The sequence below is a fragment of the Nansenia antarctica genome (assembly GCF_963989245.1).
Source record: "Nansenia antarctica genome assembly, chromosome: 1".
Taxonomy (NCBI): Eukaryota; Metazoa; Chordata; class Actinopteri; order Argentiniformes; family Microstomatidae; genus Nansenia; species Nansenia antarctica.
The window spans coordinates 112,137,533-112,160,032 of NC_137674.1; the positions used below are offsets into that span (position 1 = coordinate 112,137,533).

Below are 22,500 nucleotides of genomic sequence, written 5' to 3' on the forward strand. Positions count from 1 at the left end.
GCGGATGGTTCTGGTTACACTGGTATGAACCCTGATGGTTCTGGTTACACTGGTATGAACCCTGATGGTTCTGGTGACACTGGTATGAACGCTGATGGTTCTGGTGACACTGGTATGAACCCTGATGGTTCTGGTGACACTGGTATGAACCCTGATGGTTCTGGTGACACTGGTATGACCCTGATGGTTCTGGTGACACTGGTATGAACCCTGATGGTTCTGGTTACACTGGTATGAACCCTGATGGTTCTGGTGACACTGGTATGAACCCTGATGGTTCTGGTTACACTGGTATGAACGCGGGCCGGTTCTCCGGACAGCACCAAGGTTCGGAGGTTTCAGAACGCAAGCGGGAATGCGAACAGTTCCTTGGCGGTGTGAAAGCCCAATCTGTGGGGCCTCTGTGGACCCCCTCTCACCTCTGTTGACCCTCTGTGGACTCTCTCCCCTCCCTCCCTCCCTCCTCTCCCTGACCCTCCCCTCTCTCACCTCTGTTGGTGGCCTCCCCTCCCTCCCTCCCTCCTCTCCCTGACCCCCCCCCTCTCACCTCTGTTGGTGGACTCTCTCCCCTCCCTCCCTCCCTCCTCTCCCTTACCCCCTCTCACCTCTGTTGGTGGCCTCTCCCCTCCCTCTCTCCCCTCCCTCCTCTCCCTTACCCCCTCTCACCTCTGTTGGTGGCCTCTCCCCTCCCTCCCTCCCTCCCTCCTCTCCCTGACCCCCCCCTCTCACCTCTGTTGGTGGCGGCCTCGATGGGCGCGGGCAGCTGCATGAGGTAGTCTGTCCTCTGGGCGTAGCGGACCTTCCTGCTCTGGCAGCACTGGACCCGCTCCTCCACCAGGTACCTGAACACGTCGCTGGGGTTCTCTGAGCCCACGCTGTTCCTCTGGAGGAGGAGAGACCAGCAGAGAGGAGGGACCAGCAGAGAGGGACATCAGCAGAGAGGAGGGACACCAGGAGAGAGGAGAGACACCAGCAGAGAGGAGGAGGGACCAGGAGAGAGGAGGGAGGAGAGACCAGCAGGGAGGAGAGACCAGGAGAGGAGAGACCAGCAGAGAGGAGAGACACCAGCAGAGAGGAGGGAGGAGAGACCAGCAGAGAGGAGGGAGGAGAGACCATCAGGGAGGAGGGAGGAGAGAGAGACCAGCAGAGAGGGACACCAGCAGAGAGGAGGGACACCAGCAGAAAGGAGAGACACCAGCAGAGAGACATGGGGGCAGAAGAAGAGAGAGTAGAATTGACATAAGACTTCTGCCGCTTATATCAAGGACAACTTAAGATACACAGATGTACGTTTTAAGACACTGAAGGAGAAGTGTTTCTCCAGAGAGAGAGAGAGGGCAGTAAGGCCACCCGTCCGCATGCACACTAAACTACCTCAGAGACAGACTGAGATACAACTAATCTAATCTAATCTAATCTAATTCAGGTGTCATAAATCAAAGTGACAAAGCAAGTTTGGTAACAAAATCCAGACAGTTGACTAAAAGGTACAGGGTGGCAACAACTCAAAGTGAGAGATGAGAGTGGTTCCACAAGTGAGAGATGAGAGAGGTTCCACTGTGGAGCTAGCGTCCGCGATCACTGAGGCCAACGCTGATTTGTTGTGTTTATTTGAGGACTCTGGGGGAAATTGGGTCTGTGATAAAATAGATTGCGTGCATGCTGTATCCACGCAGCGGGCGTCGTATTCTAAGAGACTACAGAAATACTCAGGTTATAATTTTACTCCTCAACACCAGTCAAGTATTTCAGCCGGCTGGTCAGAGGCTAAATCCGCTGATGGAGGAGAAGACTGTGTCACTAAGCGACTGTAGCGGTCCAGCTAACTCTCTCTCTCTGTCTCTCTCTGTCTCTCTCTGTCTCTCTGTCTCTGTCTCTGTCTCTCTCTGTCTCTGTCTCTATCTCTCTCTGTCTCTATCTCTCTCTCTCTCTCTGTCTCTCTCGCTATCAGCCACCTCAGCTCCTCCACACGCTAAGGACAGCTGAAGATGACCACACATATACTCAATACCCTGGAGAACTACTCAGTCAAACGGTTAATTATGGGTGTTCAATAAGTCAAAAATAGATTAAAAAAATGTTTTTGTCATTCTGGGGTATTGCGTGCGGATTGATGGTCAATTATTTTAATTTAATCCGTTTTAAATTGAGTCGACAACACAACAAAATGTGGAAAAAGTGAAGGGGTCTAATTAATTTCCAACGGCGCTGTGTATTGACACACTCAATACCCCGTGTGCTTGCTAGATTCTGTGGCATAGCACATTTCCCTACCAACTATAGATGGTAGACACTCAGATATGGAAGAGAGGAGTCTAGTGAACACATTTGACTAAGTAAGTGAATCATCTATCCACCAGTCAGAGCAGGACAGAGTCATCTAAGCTCAGGCCAGGGGCCGTTGTCAGTCGTCGTGCTAGAGAAGGAAGACAACGTCCACAAAAGCACGCACAACATATTAAATCCATTTACAAGACTAGTGGGAGATTCTCCTTCTCTTAGTCAAACTGTCAGATGAGCAGATCTGGGCTGTCTGTTGTGTTGTTGTGTTGTTGTGTTGTTTTTCCAAGGACACTGACAGCTCAGAGGAAGCGAGCCTGAGCTTGTCTGTTCAGTGGCAGTTGGCCGAGGCGTGTATAACAGGAAGCATCATCTGCCCAGTGTAACAGATACGAGGGGGCTAAATTTAACCTTGTTGGAGAAAGTCACTTCAGAGCCCAAGTGTGTGTCTGCCAGCCGAGGGGACAGCAGCAGCAGCGTGCCGTGTGTGTTTCGTTGAAAGCAGTCACCTCCCCCGCCCTCCCTGCCCTCCCCTGCCCTCCCCAGTCACCCCCCCGACCACACCAGCCCCAGATTGACCACGTGTGACTGTGTCTGTGACCGACACGCAGAGAAACACCCGTCCGGCCATTTCGTGAAACGTGGTTGTCACGGAGATGCGGCAGTTCAACGACAATGGTGGTTCTGGACATTGTTTTGTTTTTTAAAAAAGCTTAAAACGGACCTCTACTGGGAGGCTTTCAGCTAACCCATTTTTAGCTAAGTGCTTTATCCACCTAAACAAGTTGTTTGTTCTTGGCCATATTTATTTGATCCTTGTTGTTTTAATGCTTCAAATGTAAAGTAGTTTGAGAGCTGCATTTTATGTTTGAAAGGTGCTATACAAAGTTATTTAAAAAGTTATATAAAGTGTATTATTGCTATTACAAGTACACTTAGCTTACATGCTAATGTTCTTAACACTGTGGTACGGAATCTCTACCCCTCTCTCTGACGTGAACACTGTTCCCTCCCCCTAACCCCCCCACGGGCATAAACAGTCTATGTGGTCGTTTAGGGGCCACAACCGCTAGAGGAGGGGGGGTCACATTTTTGCTGACGATTTAGCGCAAGCTACCACCTGTCAATCAAAACTCTGCTACCCCCAGTCAACAACAAAACGTGGCAAGGGGGAGGGGGGGGGAGGGGCCACAATCTAAATCTTGCTCAGGCCCTCCAAAGCCCACAGCCCAGGCCGGCCTCTAACCCTCATGAGAAGATCATTCTAGACTACTGGAGTGTACCAGTAGAGACGTCAGGGAGAGTAATACTAATGACAATAATTTATAATAATAATACCCTGGGGTCCTAATAATAATAATAATAATAATAATAATAATACTAACTTTTTATTTGTATAGCGCTTTTCCTGCAAACGTTGCAGCTCAAAGTGCTCCAATCATTATATAATCATCATTTAATTATTTAGTCATTTAAAAGCAATATTAAAAATATTTTTAGTCTTGACTTGAACATAATGTGCTGAGGTTGCATCCCTAATGTAAACTGGCAGTGCATTCCACAATCTGGGTGCATAAAATGGGAATGCAGCCTCACCAAATCTCTTCTTTTGTACATGTGGTACACAGAGAAAACCAGCGTCAGAAGACCTGAGAGCTCTATTGGGCTGATATGCTAGCAGAAGACCTGAGAGCTCTATTGGACTGATATGCTAGCAGAAGACCTGAGAGCTCTATTGGGCTGATATGCTAGCAGAAGACCTGAGAGCTCTATTGGGCTGATATGCTAGCAAAAGACCTGAGAGCTCTATTGGACTGATACGCTAGCAGAAGGTCTTTTAGATATTCTGGTGCTGTGCCAGTGAGAGCTTTATAAACAATGATGAAAGCCACACCCACCTCCACCAGGTTGATGATGTGCAGGAGGAACTCGTGGGCGTCCTGTTGTCTGCCTGAGGAGAACTCTGGGTGGTCCTTACTGACCAGGGCCTTGAACATCCTGGGAGACACGCCCTTCTGCTGGTGCTGCAACACAAACACGGTGTCACACACACACACACACACACATACACACACGTGAGTCTGTCTGTCTGTCTGTCTCACTCTCTCTCTACCGCTGGTTCGGGGTGTGTTGTCTTACCCTCCTCCTAGACAGCTGTCAGTCAGTGTTCATACAGTTTGTGTGTGTGAGACAGACAGACAGACAGACAGACACACACACACACACACACACACACACACACACACACAGGTGTGTCTGTCTGTCTGTCTGTCTCTATGTGGTGTGTGTGTGTGTGTGTGTGTGTGTCTGTCTGTCTGTCTGTCTCACACACACACACACACACTCTCACTCACTCACTCACCTCACACACTCTCACACACTCTCACACACACACACACACACACACACACACACACACACACACACATACTCACTCACCTCACACACTCTCACCTCACACACTCTCACTCACACACACACATACTCACTCACCTCACACACTCTCACACACTCTCACTCACACACACACACTCTCACACACTCTCACACACTCTCACCTCACACACACATTCAGTGTATGAACACTGACCCGCCAGCTGTCTCAGAGTGAGTAAGACAACACACAGTGACCCAGTGGTGGGAGGAGACGAGGACAAGGCCGTCTGATAACCTGATACAGAACCTGATACAGCCAGAAGGCCCATAATGCACCACACCACATGACCCGTGTGCCTCCAGCCCGCAAATGCCAAAAAAACAACAAAGAGGTTTGCTGGCAGGTATCCCACGCTCCCTTTCCCGCTGACTAACAAAATGAGCAGGCAATCAGCCGGCCACCCCTACTGGGTCTTTCACACTGCTGGCAATCTGCCACTACTTGTTCACAGACACTGCTGTGTCCGACTCCACCATCTCTCTATCAATCTAACCAGCAAATATTCACACTGCTCATGCAATTCAAGTTCGTATGCTAGCTTGTTATCTTATCTAGGCAGTGAGAAACGGCCTGTACAGTGTACAAGTACTCTTCCTCCTCCTCCTCCTCCTCCTCCTCTTCCTCCTCCCCCTCCTCCTCCTCCTCCTCCTCCTCCCTCCTCCTCCTCCTCCTCCTCTTCCTCCCTCCCTCCCCTCCTCCTCCTCCTCCCCTCCTCCCCCTCCTCCCCTCCTCCTCCTCCCTCCTCTCCTCTTCCCTCCTCCTCCCTCCTCTCTTCCTCCTCCTCCCTCCTCCTCCTCCTCCCCCTCCTCCTCTTCCTCCTCCCCCTCCTCCCCCTCCTCCTCCTCCTCCTCCTCCTCCTCCTCCTCCCCCTCCTCCTCCTCTTCCTCCTCCTCCCTCCTCCTCCTCCTCCTCCTCCCCCTCCTCCTCCCCCTCCTCCTCCTCCTCCCCCTCCTCTTCCTCCTCCTCTTCCTCCTCCTCCCCCTCCTCCTCCTCCTCCTCCTCCTCTTCCTCCTCCTCTTCCTCCTCCTCCCCCTCCTCCTCCTCCTCCTCCTCCTCCTCTTCCTCCTCCTCCCCCTCCTCCTCCTCCTCCTCCTCCTCCTCGCCCTCCTCCTCCTCCCCCTCCTCTTCCTCCTCCTCTTCCTCCTCCTCCTCCCCCTCCTCCTCCTCCTCCTCCTCCTCCTCTTCCTCCTCCTCCCCCTCCTCCTCCTCCTCCTCCCCCTCCTCCTCCTCCTCCTCCCTCCTCCTCCCCCTCCTCCTCCCCCTCCTCCTCCTCCTCCCCCTCCTCCTCTTCCTCCTCCTCCTCCTCCTCCTCCCCCTCCTCCTCCCTCCTCCTCCCCCTCCTCCTCCTCCTCCTCCCTCCTCCTCCCCCTCCTCCTCCTCCTCCTCCTCCTCCCCCTCCTCCTCCCCCTCCTCCTCCTCCTCCTCCTCCTCCCCCTCCTCCTCCCCCTCCTCCTCCTCCTCCTCCTCCTCCTCCCCTCCTCCTCCTCCTCCTCCTCCTCCCCCTCCTCCTCTTCCTCCTCCTCCTCCTCCTCCTCCTCCTCCCCCTCCTCCTCCTCCTCCTCCTCCCCCTCCTCCTCTTCCTCCTCCTCCCTCCTCCTCCCCCTCCCCCTCCTCCTCCTCCTCCTCCTCCTCATTCTCCGACGCAATGGGAGTTCCAGCCAGCTGTCTGGGTCTGTCCAAGTCTGCCTGACTTAAGAGAGGAAGCGCACAACGCAGAACAGTCGAACCCCTCTCAATTACCCAGGCTCATAAGGGCTAAAGGGGAAGTCAGAGGGGTGTTACAGTGAACTAACACTCTTTTCCCCTGCTTATCTACCGACCGCAAAACATTACATCTGACCTTCCCTTATCGAGGGTCAGTTAGGGTCAATTGTTTTGTATTTCCGCATGCGCACTGGCGGACTCGGGGGGGAGGGGCAGGGGGGGCGACCGCCCCTCCTGGTGCCCCCACGGTTGAAAAACGTCTCTCTTAAGTGCCCTTTTGAGTGTCAAAAATGCCCTTTTGAGTGGCGAAAATGAGAGGACGTGCCCTATTGGTGCCCCTCCAATGGTCTAAACTTGACCATGTGCCCCCACAGTTGAAAAACGTCGCACTTAAGTGCCCTTTTGAGTGGCAAAATTAGAGGATGTGCCCTATTGGCTGCCCTTCCAATGGTCTAAACTTGACCATGTGCACTGATGGGGTCCCATGTTGTGCAGTAGGTGCCCTTTTTTTCTTTTCGCCCCCCCTGCCCTTCAAACAGCCTGAGTCCGCCACTGCGCATGCTTATAGTTTGTTATATACCTGGATAAGGAGCTGGACATACCCAGTCTAATACCTTGTAATCTTCCTTCATCACCTGTTCAATGATCTCGGACTTCAGCGGCGGTTTGGAATACAGGCCCGAGATCAGTCCGTGGCCGATTTTAGCCCTGATGAAACAAAGCAGATAAAAACACATTTAAATTCACATACATACATCGCTTTTCAGAAGACACTTAGTGACGTTAGAATTATAAGGTTCCATCTCTATATTTGGTCAAAATGTTGTCCATTAGGTGTTTATTAATGCCTGTGTGGTGTTATCTTTTAAAATGTTGAAATTTTTGAGTTAGTAATTCATAAAATACAAAGGTTCCATCTCACAAAACATAATGGAATGTAAAAACTTTGACGCTCAATATCTCTGAACTGCCCTAAACGGAGATAGAACCTTATCATTCTAAGCTCACGATATGGTGCAAAATAACAGCATCCGCACACTCAAACACTGTGCAAAAACACTTAGGGCCCTATTAAGCACTTCATAAGTCTTAAGCAATAAGACGAGGCGGTAGATCTAAACTTAAGACGTGGAGGCGTGGTCAAGGCCACTTTGCTATTATGCGTGCGGTAGTGGGCGCCTAAGACCCGGCGCTAAACCCAGAAATTAGTCATGGGTGTGTTTTGGGCGTCTTCTCAATCAACCCAATCAGCGTGCCAGGTGCCATTCCCTTTAAGAACCGGCTGCGTTAAGTCATAAGCGCTATGCTATTATGCAGTTCATAGGCGCTAGACTTCATGCACGTTTTGAAACACGAGCGCGCCTCCGCGGTTTGCGCATGCGCGCTGACCCACTTCTTAAGAAGTCGGTCGGCGCGCATGCGCAAACCGCGGAGGCGCGCTCGTGTTTCAAAACGTGCATGAAGTCTAAACTTAAGAACTTTTCAAACCACTTCTTAGCGCTAGGCGCAAAGTCAGATCGCATAATAGCAGGGGCGCCTAGTGCACTTCATTAACATATGAACACTCCCACAATGAGTAATATATGCACGGGAGTCTTACGTCTTATGTGTGGGCGCCTATCGACACCTGCATAATAGCAGTAGCGCGTATGAAGCGCATAATAAGGGTGGCGGTAGGTCTTAACCTGGCGGTGCGTCTTAATTAAGACTTAAGACGGCAAGTTAAGAAGTGCATAATAGGGCCCTTAGTTTATTGCGAGTGTTTGAGTGTGCTGATGCTGTTATTTTGCACTCTATTGATACTCTTCAGTTCCAGCACCTCAGCAAAGTCTGATCACGGATGAGCGGTGGTATTTTCACTATTCAGAAGACACCCAGTGAAATTAGTTTGGGGGGGAAGGGGGATTCCATTGATACATAAATATGCATATAACCTATCACATTGTAGTTGCATTAGAATACAAATAAACATTAGGACACAAGCTTTTCAAAAGATAAATGAGTGAGATTAGAGAGTGATGATTATCCTTACTGAGGTCCTGCTTTCTCACGAGCTGCACCCTCACTCTCCACTTTTAAATCCCACTTCAAAACCTACCTGTTCTCCCATGCATACAACCTTCCCTACCCCTAACCATCTCCCCTAACCCTGCCACCCCCCCTCCCCCCCTGGACATTGCTGTGTTAATTGTTCCCTGTCCCATGTTATCTGTTGTTAACTCTGTGTTCTATGCCTCATGTTATCTGTTGTTAACTCTGTGTTCTATGTGTCATGTTATCTGTTGTTAACTCTGTGTTCTGTGTCATGTTATCTGTTGTTAACTCTGTGTTCTATGTGCTCATGTTATCTGTTGTTAACTCTGTGTTCTATGTGTCATGTTATCTGTTGTTAACTCTGTGTTCTATGTGCTCATGTTATCTGTTGTTAACTCTGTGTGCTATGTGTCTCATGTTATCTGTTGTTAACTCTGTGTTCTATGTGCTCATGTTATCTGTTGTTAACTCTGTGTTCTATGTGTCATGTTATCTGTTGTTAACTCTGTGTTCTATGTGTCTCATGTTATCTGTTGTTAACTCTGTGTTCTATGTGCTCATGTTATCTGTTGTTAACTCTGTGTGCTATGTGTCTCATGTTATCTGTTGTTAACTCTGTGTTCTATGTGTCTCATGTTATCTGTTGTTAACTCTGTGTTCTATGTGTCTCATGTTATCTGTTGTTAACTCTGTGTTCTAAGTGCTCATGTTATCTGTTGCTTGTTGTTTCTGTGTTTTCTGTTTTTCCCATATTGTCAGCGTCTTTGAACCCCGGAAAAGCGCTATTCAAATACAATGAATTATTATTATTATTATTATTGTCCTCTCATCTGGACTAGCGAGCGCTCTGAGCTCAAACAGCTGTTGACAAGATGTGTCTTCAGCAGGGTGTGGCAACGTGAACCTCATTATCAAACACTCCAAAATAAGTGTTTACCAAAAACACATTTTGTACAGATATTAAACTCTTTGTTTTAAGTCATTTATGACATCATTTATGTCCTACTTATTTCAGCGAGGACGTGTTGCAACAACCAGCCGTTAGCAGAAGAAGACACATCACACAACGTTATGTAACTTTCTTATTCTACTTACATTTGTGTAGAGAAGTCCTGGGTGGGGTCCAGAGGCGAGTAGTCATATATCCTCTGTAGGTTGCCCACATACCTGGAGAGGCACAACACCTTAGACAATCAATTCAATTCAATTCAACTTTATTGTCCATGTGCAGTGCACTAGGAACATGACTTGGTATTCTCCATGCTAAACAAGCTACAGTACAAACAACAACAAGACGCCAACACAACAATACTCAAGACACTATATACAATATACAGTACCATTGTACCAATACCAGTGAATACATAACAACTTAAGTGCAAAAACATGGTAAAGTGCAAGATGCAATGATCAGGAGTTATTGAGGAGGGCCGTGGCTTTGGGGGAGAAACTGTTCAAGTGTTGTGATGTTTTTGACCTGGTGGCCCTGTACCGCTGTCCAGAAGGGAGTCATTCAAACAAGCTGTGATCTCACTTAAGTGCACATGTGAGAGATCACTATATGACAATACCTACAGTATGTACTAGAAGAAAAAGCAGCAGTTGTCATTCAGCTAATATCCATTATGAGATCAAAGGTGTCCACTTACATGTTTGTGAAAAAGAAAAGTAAATTATCACATCATAAAACATCCCTGGGCTGCATTTAATTGCAGTTAAAGTGCTTCAACTCTCCCTCCCTCCTCTGCCCTCGTTCACCCCCCCCCGTTCTTAGATCTTCGAGGGACTGGACAGGCGTCAAAAATGTTAACTCAGATATGCCAAGTCCTCTCAGATCCAGAGACGGGGAGTGAAGGAGGGAAGACGGGAGAGACAATACAGAAGAAACACAGCCTCGGGAGGGAAGAATTGAGGCCATTTTAACTGACTGACTTTTATCCAAAGCGACTTACAGTACATTGCAGTGAGTGAGTGAGTGCACATATTTGTCAGTATAACATGGTCCCAGCGGGAACCAAACCCACAACCTAAGCGTTGTTTTGTTAGCGACCATGCTCTACCAACTGAAGGCTTTACCAAAGCCCTCCATAGCCTGGCCCCACCTTACCTGACTGACCTCCTTCTCCCCCATCGCCCTACCCGTACCCTCCGATCCTCATCCACTGTTCCCCTCACTGTCCCACCCTCGAAACTCAAAGGCTGCGGAGACCGTGCTCTTTCACGAGCTGCACCCCGCCTCTGGAACTCTCTCCCTCAACCACTCAGAGACTCACCCTCCCACTTTCCACTTTTATATTCCACCTCAAAACCTACCTGTTCTCCCATGCATACAACCTTGCGTGTACTTAGCCCCTCCCTCCCCAGGTGTACTTAGCCCCTCCCCCTCCCCAGGTGTACTTAGCCCCTCCCCCCCAGGTGTACTTAGCCCCTCCCCCTCCCCAGGTGTACTTAGCCCCTCCCTCCCCAGGTGTACTTAGCCCCTCCCCCTCCCCAGGTGTACTTAGCCCCTCCCCCCCAGGTGTACTTAGCCCCTCCCCCTCCCCAGGTGTACTTAGCCCCTCCCCCTCCCCAGGTGTACTTAGCCCCTCCCCCCCAGGTGTACTTAGCCCCTCCCCCTCCCCAGGTGTACTTAGCCCCTCCCTCCCCAGGTGTACTTAGCCCCTCCCCCTCCCCAGGTGTACTTAGCCCCTCCCCCTCCCCAGGTGTCCTTAGCCCCTCCCTCCCCAGGTGTACTTAGCCCCTCCCCCTCCCCAGGTGTACTTAGCCCCTCCCTCCCCAGGTGTACTTAGCCCCTCCCTCCCCAGGTGTCCTTAGCCCCTCCCCCTCCCCAGGTGTACTTAGCCCCTCCCCCTCCCCAGGTGTACTTAGCCCCTCCCCCTCCCCAGGTGTACTTAGCCCCTCCCCCTCCCCAGGTGTACTTAGCCCCTCCCCCTCCCCAGGTGTACTTAGCCCCTCCCCCTCCCCAGGTGTACTTAGCCCCTCCCCCTCCCCAGGTGTACTTAGCCCCTCCCCCCCCAGGTGTACTTAGCCCCTCCCCCCCCAGGTGTACTTAGCCCCTCCCCCTCCCCAGGTGTACGTAGCCCCTCCCCCTCCCCAGGTGTACTTACGCCCTCTGGAACTCTGGGATGCTGAAGAGCACCTGCATGGTGGCGGCCAGGTAGCAGCTGTTGCCCAGGTTCTTCAGACCCGTGTACCCGGACCCGTACACGGCCTTCAGCTTCATGCCCGCCTCCTGGATCACCTCCCACTCGCTCACCCGCGGCCGGGGGACGTTGTTGTCTGTGTGGTGGCCGTTCTCCGTCTGAGGAGACGACGAGGGGGAAGAGAGGGGGCTAGCATTAGCATACTGGTCCAGATACAGTAAGTATTTCACTTTCAACCAGGTATCTGATTCTGACCACCTGTAGGAACTAGTTAACACAATAGTTGTTGCACTGTGCAAGTGGCAAGTGGTTGCCTAGTGGTGATGTTAGGATTGACTGTGTGTACCCTTGTCTAAATGTAAGGGGTATGGTATGTGGACGGTGGGGGGGGAGAGGACGGCCCAGGGGCGCGCACGGGGTGGGGGGGGGATATCCCTTATTTTCCCTTAAATCCTAATGTTGACAGGTATGTATAAGTAAGAAACAATGGTTCTCTAGCCTAACGGCCCTTAGGGGGCAGGAGCCTATCTCCTGTTTCCGTAGCGTGAGGCGGCTTGATGTACAAGTACACCCTCTGGACATGACGCTGGTATGTCGCTGGTATGCATAGGTCCCCCCCAATCCAACCCTTAATGCTGAGTGCCAAGCAGGGATGCATTGGGTAACCATTTTTATAGTCAACCTCCCAATCTCAGGGCGGACACTCTAACCGCAAGGCTACTGAGCTGGTAGATACAGTATATGTATGATGTATTAACCCCTCTTGACCCCACCCATTAAATGGTAAATGGTAAATGGGGCGGCTGTGTCTCAGGAGGTAGAGGCAGTGTCTCAGGAGGTAGAGGCTGTGTCTCAGGAGGTAGAGGCTGTGTCTCAGGAGGTAGAGGCTGTGTCTCAGGAGGTAGAGGCTGTGTCTCAGGAGGTAGAGGCTGTGTCTCAGGAGGTAGAGCCGCCGTCTAATGATCGCAAGGTTGGCAGATTCGGTTCGATCCCCGGCTGGCCACATGTCGAAGTATCCTTGGGCAAGACACTGAACCCCAAATTGCTCCCAGTGAGCGGGGCCGGCCAGCGCCTTGCATGGTAGCTTGACCGCCATTGGTGTGTGAATGTGTGTGTGAATGGGTGAATGAGAGGCCGTTGTAAAGCGCTTTGGATAAAGGCGCTATATAAGTGCCGTCCATTTACCATTTACCAAAGCTGAAATGAGTCCCTGGCAAGGCCGTTCCACAGCGCCAGGTGAACCTACCCTCTGTTGAGTCTGCAGCATGTCGATGCCAAAGTGTGACAAGTGTTCGGATATGAGAGGGTCCAGCACCGCCTCCTCCTCGTCAAACGAATAAATATCTGAGAGAAAACAAAACATTTAACGGTTAATAACAATACTTTTATTGCCCTTCTCACAACTTTCACAACCCACCTGTTATATGGGGGTGATCAACTTCATGAGCTGATAACTGTGATGAAGCTACCACTTAGGAATGGTTATCATACCAGAATATCATCTACAGACATGTAGGGCCCTATTATGCACTTCATAAGTATTAAGCAATAAGACGAGGCGGTAGATCTAAACTTAAGACGTGGAGGCGTGGTCAAGGCCACTTTGCTATTATGCGTGCGGTAGTGGGCGCCTAAAACCCGGCGCTAAGCAAAGAAATTAGTCATGGGTGTGTTTTGGGCGTCTTCTCAATCAACCCAATCAGCGTGCCAGGTGCCATTCCCTTTAAGAACCGGCTGCGTTGAGTCATTAGCGCTATGCTATTATGGAAGTCCTAAGAAGGAGGTCAGCGCGCTTCTCTGCCTCTCCCTTCTGAAATAAAGCATTTATACTGTGACCGTAATTGACGTCTTGCCGTGGAGCCACGTGCGTGTTCATGTGTGCCCACATGCATGCGCAAACCGCGGAGGCGCGCTCGTGTTTCAAAACGTGCATGAAGTCTAAACTTAAGAACTTTTCAAACCACTTCTTAGCGCTAGGAGCAAAGTCAGATCGCATAATAGCAAGGGCGCCTAGTGCACTTCATTAACATATGAACACTCCCACAATGAGTAATATATGCACGGGAGTATTACGTCTTATGTGTGGGCGCCTATCGACACCGGCATAATAGCAGTAGCGCGTATGAAGCGCATAATAAGGGTGGAGGTAGGTCTTAACCTGGCGGTGCGTCTTAATTAAGACAGCAAGTTAAGAAGTGCATAATAGGGCCCGTAATCTTTTCAAAAAATATAGTTACGTTTTGCCCACCCTGAGTGGTCGCAAAAAGTGACATTTTGGGTTCTGGTTGGTGGACTAACAAGGGGAAAAAAGAGGTTTAAATCCAATCGGATTTACTGAAATCCGGGTGAGTTTGTCTGCCCCCTTGTATTAGACCCTGACCTGCGCAGTCGGGGGTGATGTTGTGCAGTTAGTCGTGAGTTTAGAACTATAAGGTTCTATCTCCGTTTAGGGTAGTTCAGAGATATTGAGCGTCAAAGTTTTTACATTCTATTATGTTTTGTGAGATGGAACCTTTGTATTTTATTAATTACTAACTCAAAAATGTCAACATTTTAAAAATAACACCACACAGGCATTAATAAACACCTAATGGAACAGATTATGTAAAAAACTCAATTTTTACAAAAATTGAGATAGAACCTTATAATCCTAACGTCACATAGTGTAAGAACCTGACCTGCGCCGTCGGGGGTGATGGTGTGCAGTTTGACCGCCAGGGGGAAGTTGGTCTCTCTGTAGTGATCGAGGGCGTGGCCGTTCCCTCCGCTGCCGTCGAAGAACCACTTCCCACAAAGCACTGCTCCGTCTGTCAGGTTGAGCCACAGGTTCTCCCGCAGCTCACACTTCTGACACTTCCACCCGCTGAGAGAGGAGAGGAGAGGAGGGGTAGGGGAGGGAGGAGAGGAGAGGAGAGGAGAGGAGAGGAGAGGAGAGGAGAGGAGAGGAGAGGAGAGAGGAGAGGTAGAGAGGAGAGGAGAGGAGAGGAGAGGAGAGGAGAGGAGAGAGGAGAGAGGAGAGGCAGAGCGGAGAGGAGAGAGGAGAGGTAGAGCAGGGAGGAGAGAGGAGAAGAGAGGAGAGGTAGAGGTAGAGAGGAGAGGAGAGGAGAGAGAAGAGGTAGAGAGGAGAGGAGAGGTAGAGCAGAGAGGAGAGGAGAGGTAGAGAGGTAGAGAGGAGAGGAGAGGAGAGAGGAGAGGAGAGGAGAGAGAAGAGGTAGAGAGGAGAGGAGAGGTAGAGCAGAGAGGAGAGGAGAGGTAGAGTAGAGAGGAGAGGAGAGGAGAGGAGAGGAGAGGAGAGGAGAGGAGAGGAGAGGAGAGGAGAGAGGAGGGGTAGAGAGGAGAGGTAGAGAGGTAGAGGAGAGAAGAGAGGAAAGAGTAGAGAGGTAGAGAGGTAGAGCAGAGAGGTAGAGCAGAGAGGAGAGGAGAGGAGAGGAGAGGTAGAGTAGAGAGGTAGAGAGGAGAGGAGAGGTAGAGAGGTAGAGGAGAGAGGTAGAGAGGAGAGGTAGCACATAGAAAACGTTATTAGTTTTGTTGTGTCTATGCAGATCATATTCATGTGATTCCTGACATGTTAAACACGATCAAGCGTGACAACGTACTGTTAGGCAACCTGGACCGCAACCATGGTTCAAAGAGGGACGTGATGGCATCTAGGGAACTTACAAACTTTCAGTTTGAAATCACTTTCCTCTGCTTTGTTTGTTTGCTCAAGATGGAGAAACAGCCTGAACAGTTGTTGTTGTTGTTGTTGTTTTTACATTAAAATGCTTCAAATCAGTTAGGTTCAAGACAGAAAGTTTCTCAATATCAGATGGGGTCCTTAATATCAAATGAAAGTGTCATCCCCATAGTTCAGACGTCAAGGAAATCTCTCTTATATAACGGGTGAGTTGACAGAAAATGGGTGAGAGTAGTTTATCTACAGCAGGTGGGTCAGTCAGTGTGTATCCCTGTGTGTTCTCTGCACATCAAAGAATGACGCACAGTTTTAGCAGCTGTACGTGTGTGTCTGTGAGTGTGTGTGTGTGTGTGTGTGTGTGTGTGTGTGTGTGTGTCAGCTGTACGAGTGTGTCTGTGTGTGTGTGTGTGTGTGTCAGCTGTATGTGTGTGTGTGTGTGTGTGTGTGTGTGTGTGTGTGTCTGTGAGTGTGTGTGTGTCAGCTGTATGTGTGTGTCTGTGTGTGTGTGTGTGTGTGTGTCAGCTGTATGTGTGTGTGTGTGTGTGTGTGTCAGCTGTATGTGTGTGTGTGTGTGTGTGTGTGTGTGTGTGTGTGTGTCAGCTGTACATGTGTGTCTGTCTAGAACTGTTGTCTGCTCAGGGTTATATTTAGAGTTGTAACCTTCAGTATCATCAACGGTGGCAGCCACACACACAGCCAACTCATTTCCCCACCCACCCCACCCCCCCACCCCTCCCCCAGCATAGAAACCTAACAAACGGCTTAGCTTGAGGGGTCTACCAGCGGCCATGGTGTCATATTGTTTGTGGTGTGTCTTTGGGAACCATGGTAACAGGAGATATTACTTTATGACAAGGCAGATTTCCAAAGAACATAAGAATGAAATGAGCCTTTGAGCGCACAAGCATCACAAGAACGCATGATGCTACTTTCAGCCAATCAGCAAGCAGCCTCGGGGTACTTTACATGTTTGGCGTTTAGCAGACGCCTTATTCCAAAGCGACTTACAACAAATACATTTGACTAAGTAAGTGAATCATCTGTCCACCAGTCATAGTAGGAGAAAGTAATCCAAGCTCAGGCCAGGGGCCTTTGTCAGTCATCGTGCTAGAAGAAGGAAGATTTTATTTGATTTTTTATATGACACAGCAGAAACAGTACAGGAGGGTAATAGATGTCTCAGGAGAAACAGTACAGGGTGGGTAGTTGATGTCTCAGGAGGGACAGTACAGGGGGGTAGTAGATGTCTCAGGAGAAACAGTACAGGAGGGTAGTAGATGTCTCAGGAGAAACAGTACAGGGGGCAGGGTTTCCGTTAACCGGTAATTACCGGTCTTTGTCCGGTAAAATTTGTTGAAGTCCGACAAATTTAAACCACTTCGGTCATATTGTCCGGTGAAAATAATTCCCTCTAAGCACAATTTGAATACAATTAGCTAAAGTTCACATTCTGATTCCTTCTATATTAAAAAAGACGAATATATAGGCTATATATTTCTTTTATTAAGATATGATTTGACGCCGGCATGATGATGACTCCTAATGTGTAGGCTAGCCTATGCGAAACAGCGGCGGCAGGGTTGCCAGATGGGATTGACAATACAGCCTAACCAGTCTATTACCGCTAAACCCAGTAGCCCATTCGGCGATAACCCGGCCCATCTGGCAACCCTGCGCAGCGGGCCACCCGCTTTTAACCCGCAAACGTTGCAGCTCAAAGTGCACCATAGCGCGCGAGAGGTAAACATGGCAAGACAAAGTAAGCTTAACAATTACTTCATGAAACCAAGCTACAATGAGTCTGAGGAGAAGTCTGGCTCTGAAGAGATGGAGGCGGCTCGAGGGTTAAATGGAAAGAAAATTTCCCCTGGCTGCGTTTAGATGGGGAAGGAAAAATGTTCTGCTCACGTGCAAAAAATCGGGGAGGAATAACGGATTCACGAGAGGAGCAACGAATATGAGAATGTCTCACTGATCACAGGCGGTGCAGTGAGCACATATCGGCGGTCAGGCCACTGTGAGCAGGCTAATGAAACGGCTAACAATAAGCTGCACTCTCAGCTACAAGTTGCATTTCATGGCAAAAAATGGCATCGCATGTCATCAGTATGTGGGACTGACTGAGCTACTGAAAGCAGTTAAGGCTCCAGATTGTGTCTTGAGTGAGGGCATTTACCGCCACAGCGACTCCGTTGACATTGTGGCGCGCGTTCAGCGCTGGACATGGCATAGCGCGCATGCGAATCATGAAAGCCTATATTATATTTATTATATAGCTCGCATCTAATCGTATCGGATGAGAAATAGACATTAAACGGCATATATAGGCTACACAACAGCTAATCACCGCGACAAACAGCTATATTATATTTTAATATGATGACCGGAATATCTCACGTTTGTCCGGTAAATTGAAATCTTCCCGGACACGTTGACCGGCACAATTTTTTTCTAACGGAAACCCTGCCAGGGGGGTAGTAGATGTCTCAGGAGAAACAGTACAGGGTGGGTAGTTGATGTCTCAGGAGGGACAGTACAGGGGGGTAGTAGATGTCTCAGGAGACACAGTACAGGGGGGTAGTAGATGTCTCAGGAGAAACAGTACAGGAGGGTAGTAGATGTCTCAGGAGGGACAGTACAGGGGGGTAGTAGATGTCTCAGGAGAAACAGTACAGGAGGGTAGTAGATGTCTCAGGAGAAACAGTACAGGGGGGTAGTAGATGTCTCAGGAGACACAGTACAGGGGGGTAGTAGATGTCTCAGGAGGGACAGTACAGGGGGGTAGTAGATGTCTCAGGAAGGACAGTACAGGGGGGTAGTAGATGTCTCAGGAGGGACAGTACAGGGGGGTAGTAGATGTCTCAGGAGGGACAGTACAGGGGGGTAGTAGATGTCTCAGGAGGGACAGTACAGGGGGGTAGTAGATGTCTCAGGAGGGACACTTAGTAGCGTAGCCAACTAAAGTTCATAACGCATAACCGCAAGGTTCCTGGTTCGATTCCAGCCATCGACAAATCCTGCCATGTCATCCCTCCTCTCTCTCTCTCTCTCTCACCCACTCTTCCTGTCAATCTCTACTGTCTCTATCCTCCTCTCTCTCACCCACTCTTCCTGTCAATCTCTACTGTCTCTATCCTCCTCTCTCTCTCTCTCACCCATCCTTCCTGTCAATCTCTACTGTCTCTATCCTCCTCTCTCTCTCACCCATCCTTCCTGTCACTCTCTACTGTCTCTATCCTCCTCTCTCTCACCCATCCTTCCTGTCAATCTCTACTGTCTCTATCCTCCTCTCTCTCTCTCACCCATCCTTCCTGTCAATCTCTACTGTCTCTATCCTCCTCTCTCTCACCCATCCTTCCTGTTAATCTCTACTGTCTCTATCCCAATAATTAAGATGGACACCACCACCAGGCAAAATAAAACCCTGGGAGACCCAAAGCCACCTGGTGCAGAACTGTGACAAAAGAGCGGGACCAGATGGACCTGCCATGGGGACAGACGCAGCAATGCTGCCAGGGACCGAACACAACGGAGAGAGCTCACTGAAGCCTTAGGCTGTGTCTCAGGAGGTAGAGGCTGTGTCTCAGGAGGTAGAGGCTGTGTCTCAGGAGGTAGAGGCTGTGTCTCAGGAGGTAGAGGCTGTGTCTCAGGAGGTAGAGACTGTGTCTCAGGAGGTAGAGGCTGTGTCTCAGGAGGTAGAGTCGCCGTCTAATGATCGCAAGCTTGGCAGATCGGCGGTTCGAGCCCTGGCTGGCCACATGTCGAAGTGTCCTCGGGCAAGACACTGAACCCCAAATTGCTCCCAGTGAGCGGGGCCGGCCGGCGCCTTGCATGATAGCTTGCCGCCATTGGTGTGTGAATGTGTGTGTGAATGGGTGAATGAGAGGCCATTGTAAACCCTTTGGGTAAAGGCGCTATATAAGTGCAGTCCATTTACCGTTTAGCATGCTGCCAAGGACCGAACACAACGGAGAGAGAGAGTTCACTGAAGCCTTATGTCCCACAGGGGATGAAGAGGAGGAAGGAAGTCAGTCAGTCAGTAAGTCTATCCCAACAAAGCAGAAATACCCTAAAAACATACTGAAAAACAGAAAATGGACAGCACTTTGGACATGGACAGCGCCTTTATCCAAGCGGTTCAGTGTCTTGCCCAAGGACACGTCGACATGTGGCCAGCCGGGGCTCGAACCGTCGATCTGCCAACCGTGCGATCATTAGACGGCAGCTCTACCTCCTGAGACACAGCCGCCCCGTAAAAAAAAAACTTCCATCCTCGGGCCTGGGTTAGTTACCGGGGTGTGTGTGTGTGTGTGTGTGTGTGTGTGTGTGGTTAGTTACCGAGGGGGGATCCTCACGCCGTTGTCTGTCTGTCGGAGGCTCCTGGCGTGTTTGGACACCTGGATCTCCTCCTCCCAGGAGTCGAGCTCCTGCTTCTTGTAGGCCGACGCAGCGTTGAGGACCGCGTCACACGCTATGGTCACCTGGGGGTTCACACAAGGACAGGTATGAGACACACACACACACACACACACACACACACACACACACAGGCTATGGTCACCTGGGAGATCACACACTCACACACACACACTCACACACACACACACACACACACACACACACAGGTATGAGACACACACACACACACAGGTATGAGACACACACACACACACACACACACACACAGGTATTACACACACACACACACACACACACACACACACACAGGTATGAGAGACACACACACACACACACACAGGTATTACACACACACACACACACACACACACACACACAGGCTATGATCACCTGGGAGCTCACACACTCACACACACACACACACACACACAGGTATTACACACACACACACACACACACACACAGGTATTAGACACGCAGTCAAGGACAGAAACTAACCCACTAATAGCAATGAAGCAAATAGAAAAGTCGATACATTTATTATATTCCAATTCTAAGTTATGTGAGATTGGGGAGTTTGGTTACAACGTCCTCAACAGAATGGGAATAGCAAAGTAAAGAGGTCACTCAGTTTGATCAAAACATTATCTTTACTAGCTTAGCTAGTTCAACAGATTAAAGATATGGAGGAGCCAAAAATAGAAGGCAAGTTTTTTTTTCATGGGTATTCAAATACGTGGTAAATAAACACATTACGTCCCAGTAACAGAGCTGAACAAACGGCTAACTGCTAAATCACACACACAAGCTAGCTAAGCTAGCTACACACACAACACACAAACGAAAGCTTTAATTCATGTTACATTCCAGCATAAACTATACTGAAAGCAAGCTACAGCCTTGTTCACTCTTACCAGTATGTATGCAGGCATACATAAGGCCTACACAGTACATATCTGATAAAGTATCTGTAGGCGACACATGCACAACCACAACTACGTCCACAACCAAACAAAACGAACGTGTGATGAACAACACAACGAACGGCACAGGATGCAACAAGGCATAAACACACATGAAAGTCACGGCACTCGACAAGCAAAAACTAACACAAAAAAAGGAAAGGATGCTGAACAAGGTCAAAGGTCAAACCCCGTCTTCCTTCAGCATGCGTGGCACAAACAGAGTTCAGAGGTCAAACCCCCTCCTTCAGCATGCATGGGCACAAACAGAGTTCAGAGGTCAAACCCCCTCCTTCAGCATGCGTGGCACAAACAGAGTTCAGAGGTCAAACCCCCTCCTTCAGCATGCATGGCACAAACAGAGTTCAGAGGTCAAACCCCCTCCTTCAGCATGCATGGGCACAAACAGAGTTCAGAGGTCAAACCCCCTCCTTCAGCATGCGTGGCACAAACAGAGTTCAGAGGTCAAACCCCCTCTTCCTTCAGCATGCGTGGCACAAACAGAGGTCATAGGTCAAACCCCGTCTTCCTTCAGCATGCGTGGCACAAACAGAGGTCATAGGTCAAACCCCCTCCTCCTTCAGCATGCGTGGCACAAACAGAGGTCATAGGTCAAACCCCGTCTTCCTTCAGCATGCGTGGCACAAACAGAGTTCAGAGGTCAAACCCCCTCCTCCTTCAGCATGCGTGGCACAAACAGAGGTCATAGGTCAAACCCCCTCTTCCTTCAGCATGCGTGGCACAAACAGAGTTCAGAGGTCAAACCCTCTCTTCCTTCAGCATGCGTGGCACAAACAGAGAGCATGGCACACACAGAGAGCATGGCACACACAGAGAGCATGGCGCACACACAGAGAGCGTGGCACACACAGAGAGCGTGGCACACACAGAGAGCATGGCACACTCACTGACCAGTGCCGGCAGCTCCTCAATGTTTGGTAAGGGGATCTCGTAGTGGTCTGGGAATATGACCAGCTTCGCTTCGTCTTCGTACTCATAATCATCTCCGTTAAAATCACGATTCAGCTCGAGATCTTCAAGAGAGAGGAAGCAGAGATTCAGTTACCAGGGAACAGAGACTGACAGTGATGACAAGGTAAGTGAGGTAGAGGCCTAAGGGAAGATAAAAATGCTCCCGTATGTACATTCTGCACAAACCAGGGTTCCCACACCTTCTGAAACATCAGATTCAAGCACCTTTCAAGGACTTTGAAGAGACTTTGAAGACTCGATTCCCTCAAATTCAAGGACCCAACACGGCGTAGTTTGAGACAGTTTGAGTAGTTGTTGGAGACTAGGGGTAGTGGTGGTCTAGTGGATAGTGAGTTGGACTTGTGATCGGAAGGTTGTGAGTTCAAATCCCGCCTGAAGCCACACCACTACTAGTGTGCCCTTGGGTAAGGCACTTAGCCCTCAGTTACTCCAGGGGGAATGTCCCTGTAATTCGTAATTGTAAGTCGCTTTGGATAAAAGCGTCTGCTAAATGGCAAAATTATTATTAATTATTAGACAGAACTAGTTGATGAGCTAAGTAAAACATTTTTTATTTATTTATTTATTTATTTTTAGAGAGTGAGAGAGAGAGAGGGGGGGGGAATTCAAGCACTTTCAATGACCCAAAAACTTTTAAGACCTTGATTTATTTTTCTCAAATTCACAAAATTTCAAGGATTTCAAGGACCCGTGGGAACCCTGGCAAACTGCTAATCGACGTACACTGCCACAGTGATCTGTTTGTGATCATTTGTGATACTGGACCATGTCAGTCATTGACTAACTAACTAAGTGGGGTTTTGAGACAAAAGAAAAAAAGGGAGATTATCTTGAATGTGCATCTCTGAAGCT

At 49.5% G+C, this 22,500-nt stretch overlaps 1 protein-coding gene across 1 annotated transcript in view; it reads right to left on the minus strand.

Annotated features, from left to right (window-relative positions):
* The window catches only part of usp13 (ubiquitin specific peptidase 13), a gene marked incomplete at both ends in the record, with an annotated part of 58,702 nt that overhangs the window by 17,361 nt on the left and 18,841 nt on the right, over positions 1-22,500 (minus strand). The window contains 9 exons of the mRNA XM_080530197.1: positions 730-883; positions 4,179-4,304; positions 7,024-7,129; positions 9,551-9,622; positions 11,563-11,756; positions 12,845-12,942; positions 14,277-14,461; positions 19,613-19,755; positions 21,568-21,689. Of these exons, the coding sequence (XP_080386323.1) occupies positions 730-883; positions 4,179-4,304; positions 7,024-7,129; positions 9,551-9,622; positions 11,563-11,756; positions 12,845-12,942; positions 14,277-14,461; positions 19,613-19,755; positions 21,568-21,689 (1,200 nt within the window). The remainder of the gene's footprint in view (positions 1-729; positions 884-4,178; positions 4,305-7,023; positions 7,130-9,550; positions 9,623-11,562; positions 11,757-12,844; positions 12,943-14,276; positions 14,462-19,612; positions 19,756-21,567; positions 21,690-22,500) is intronic.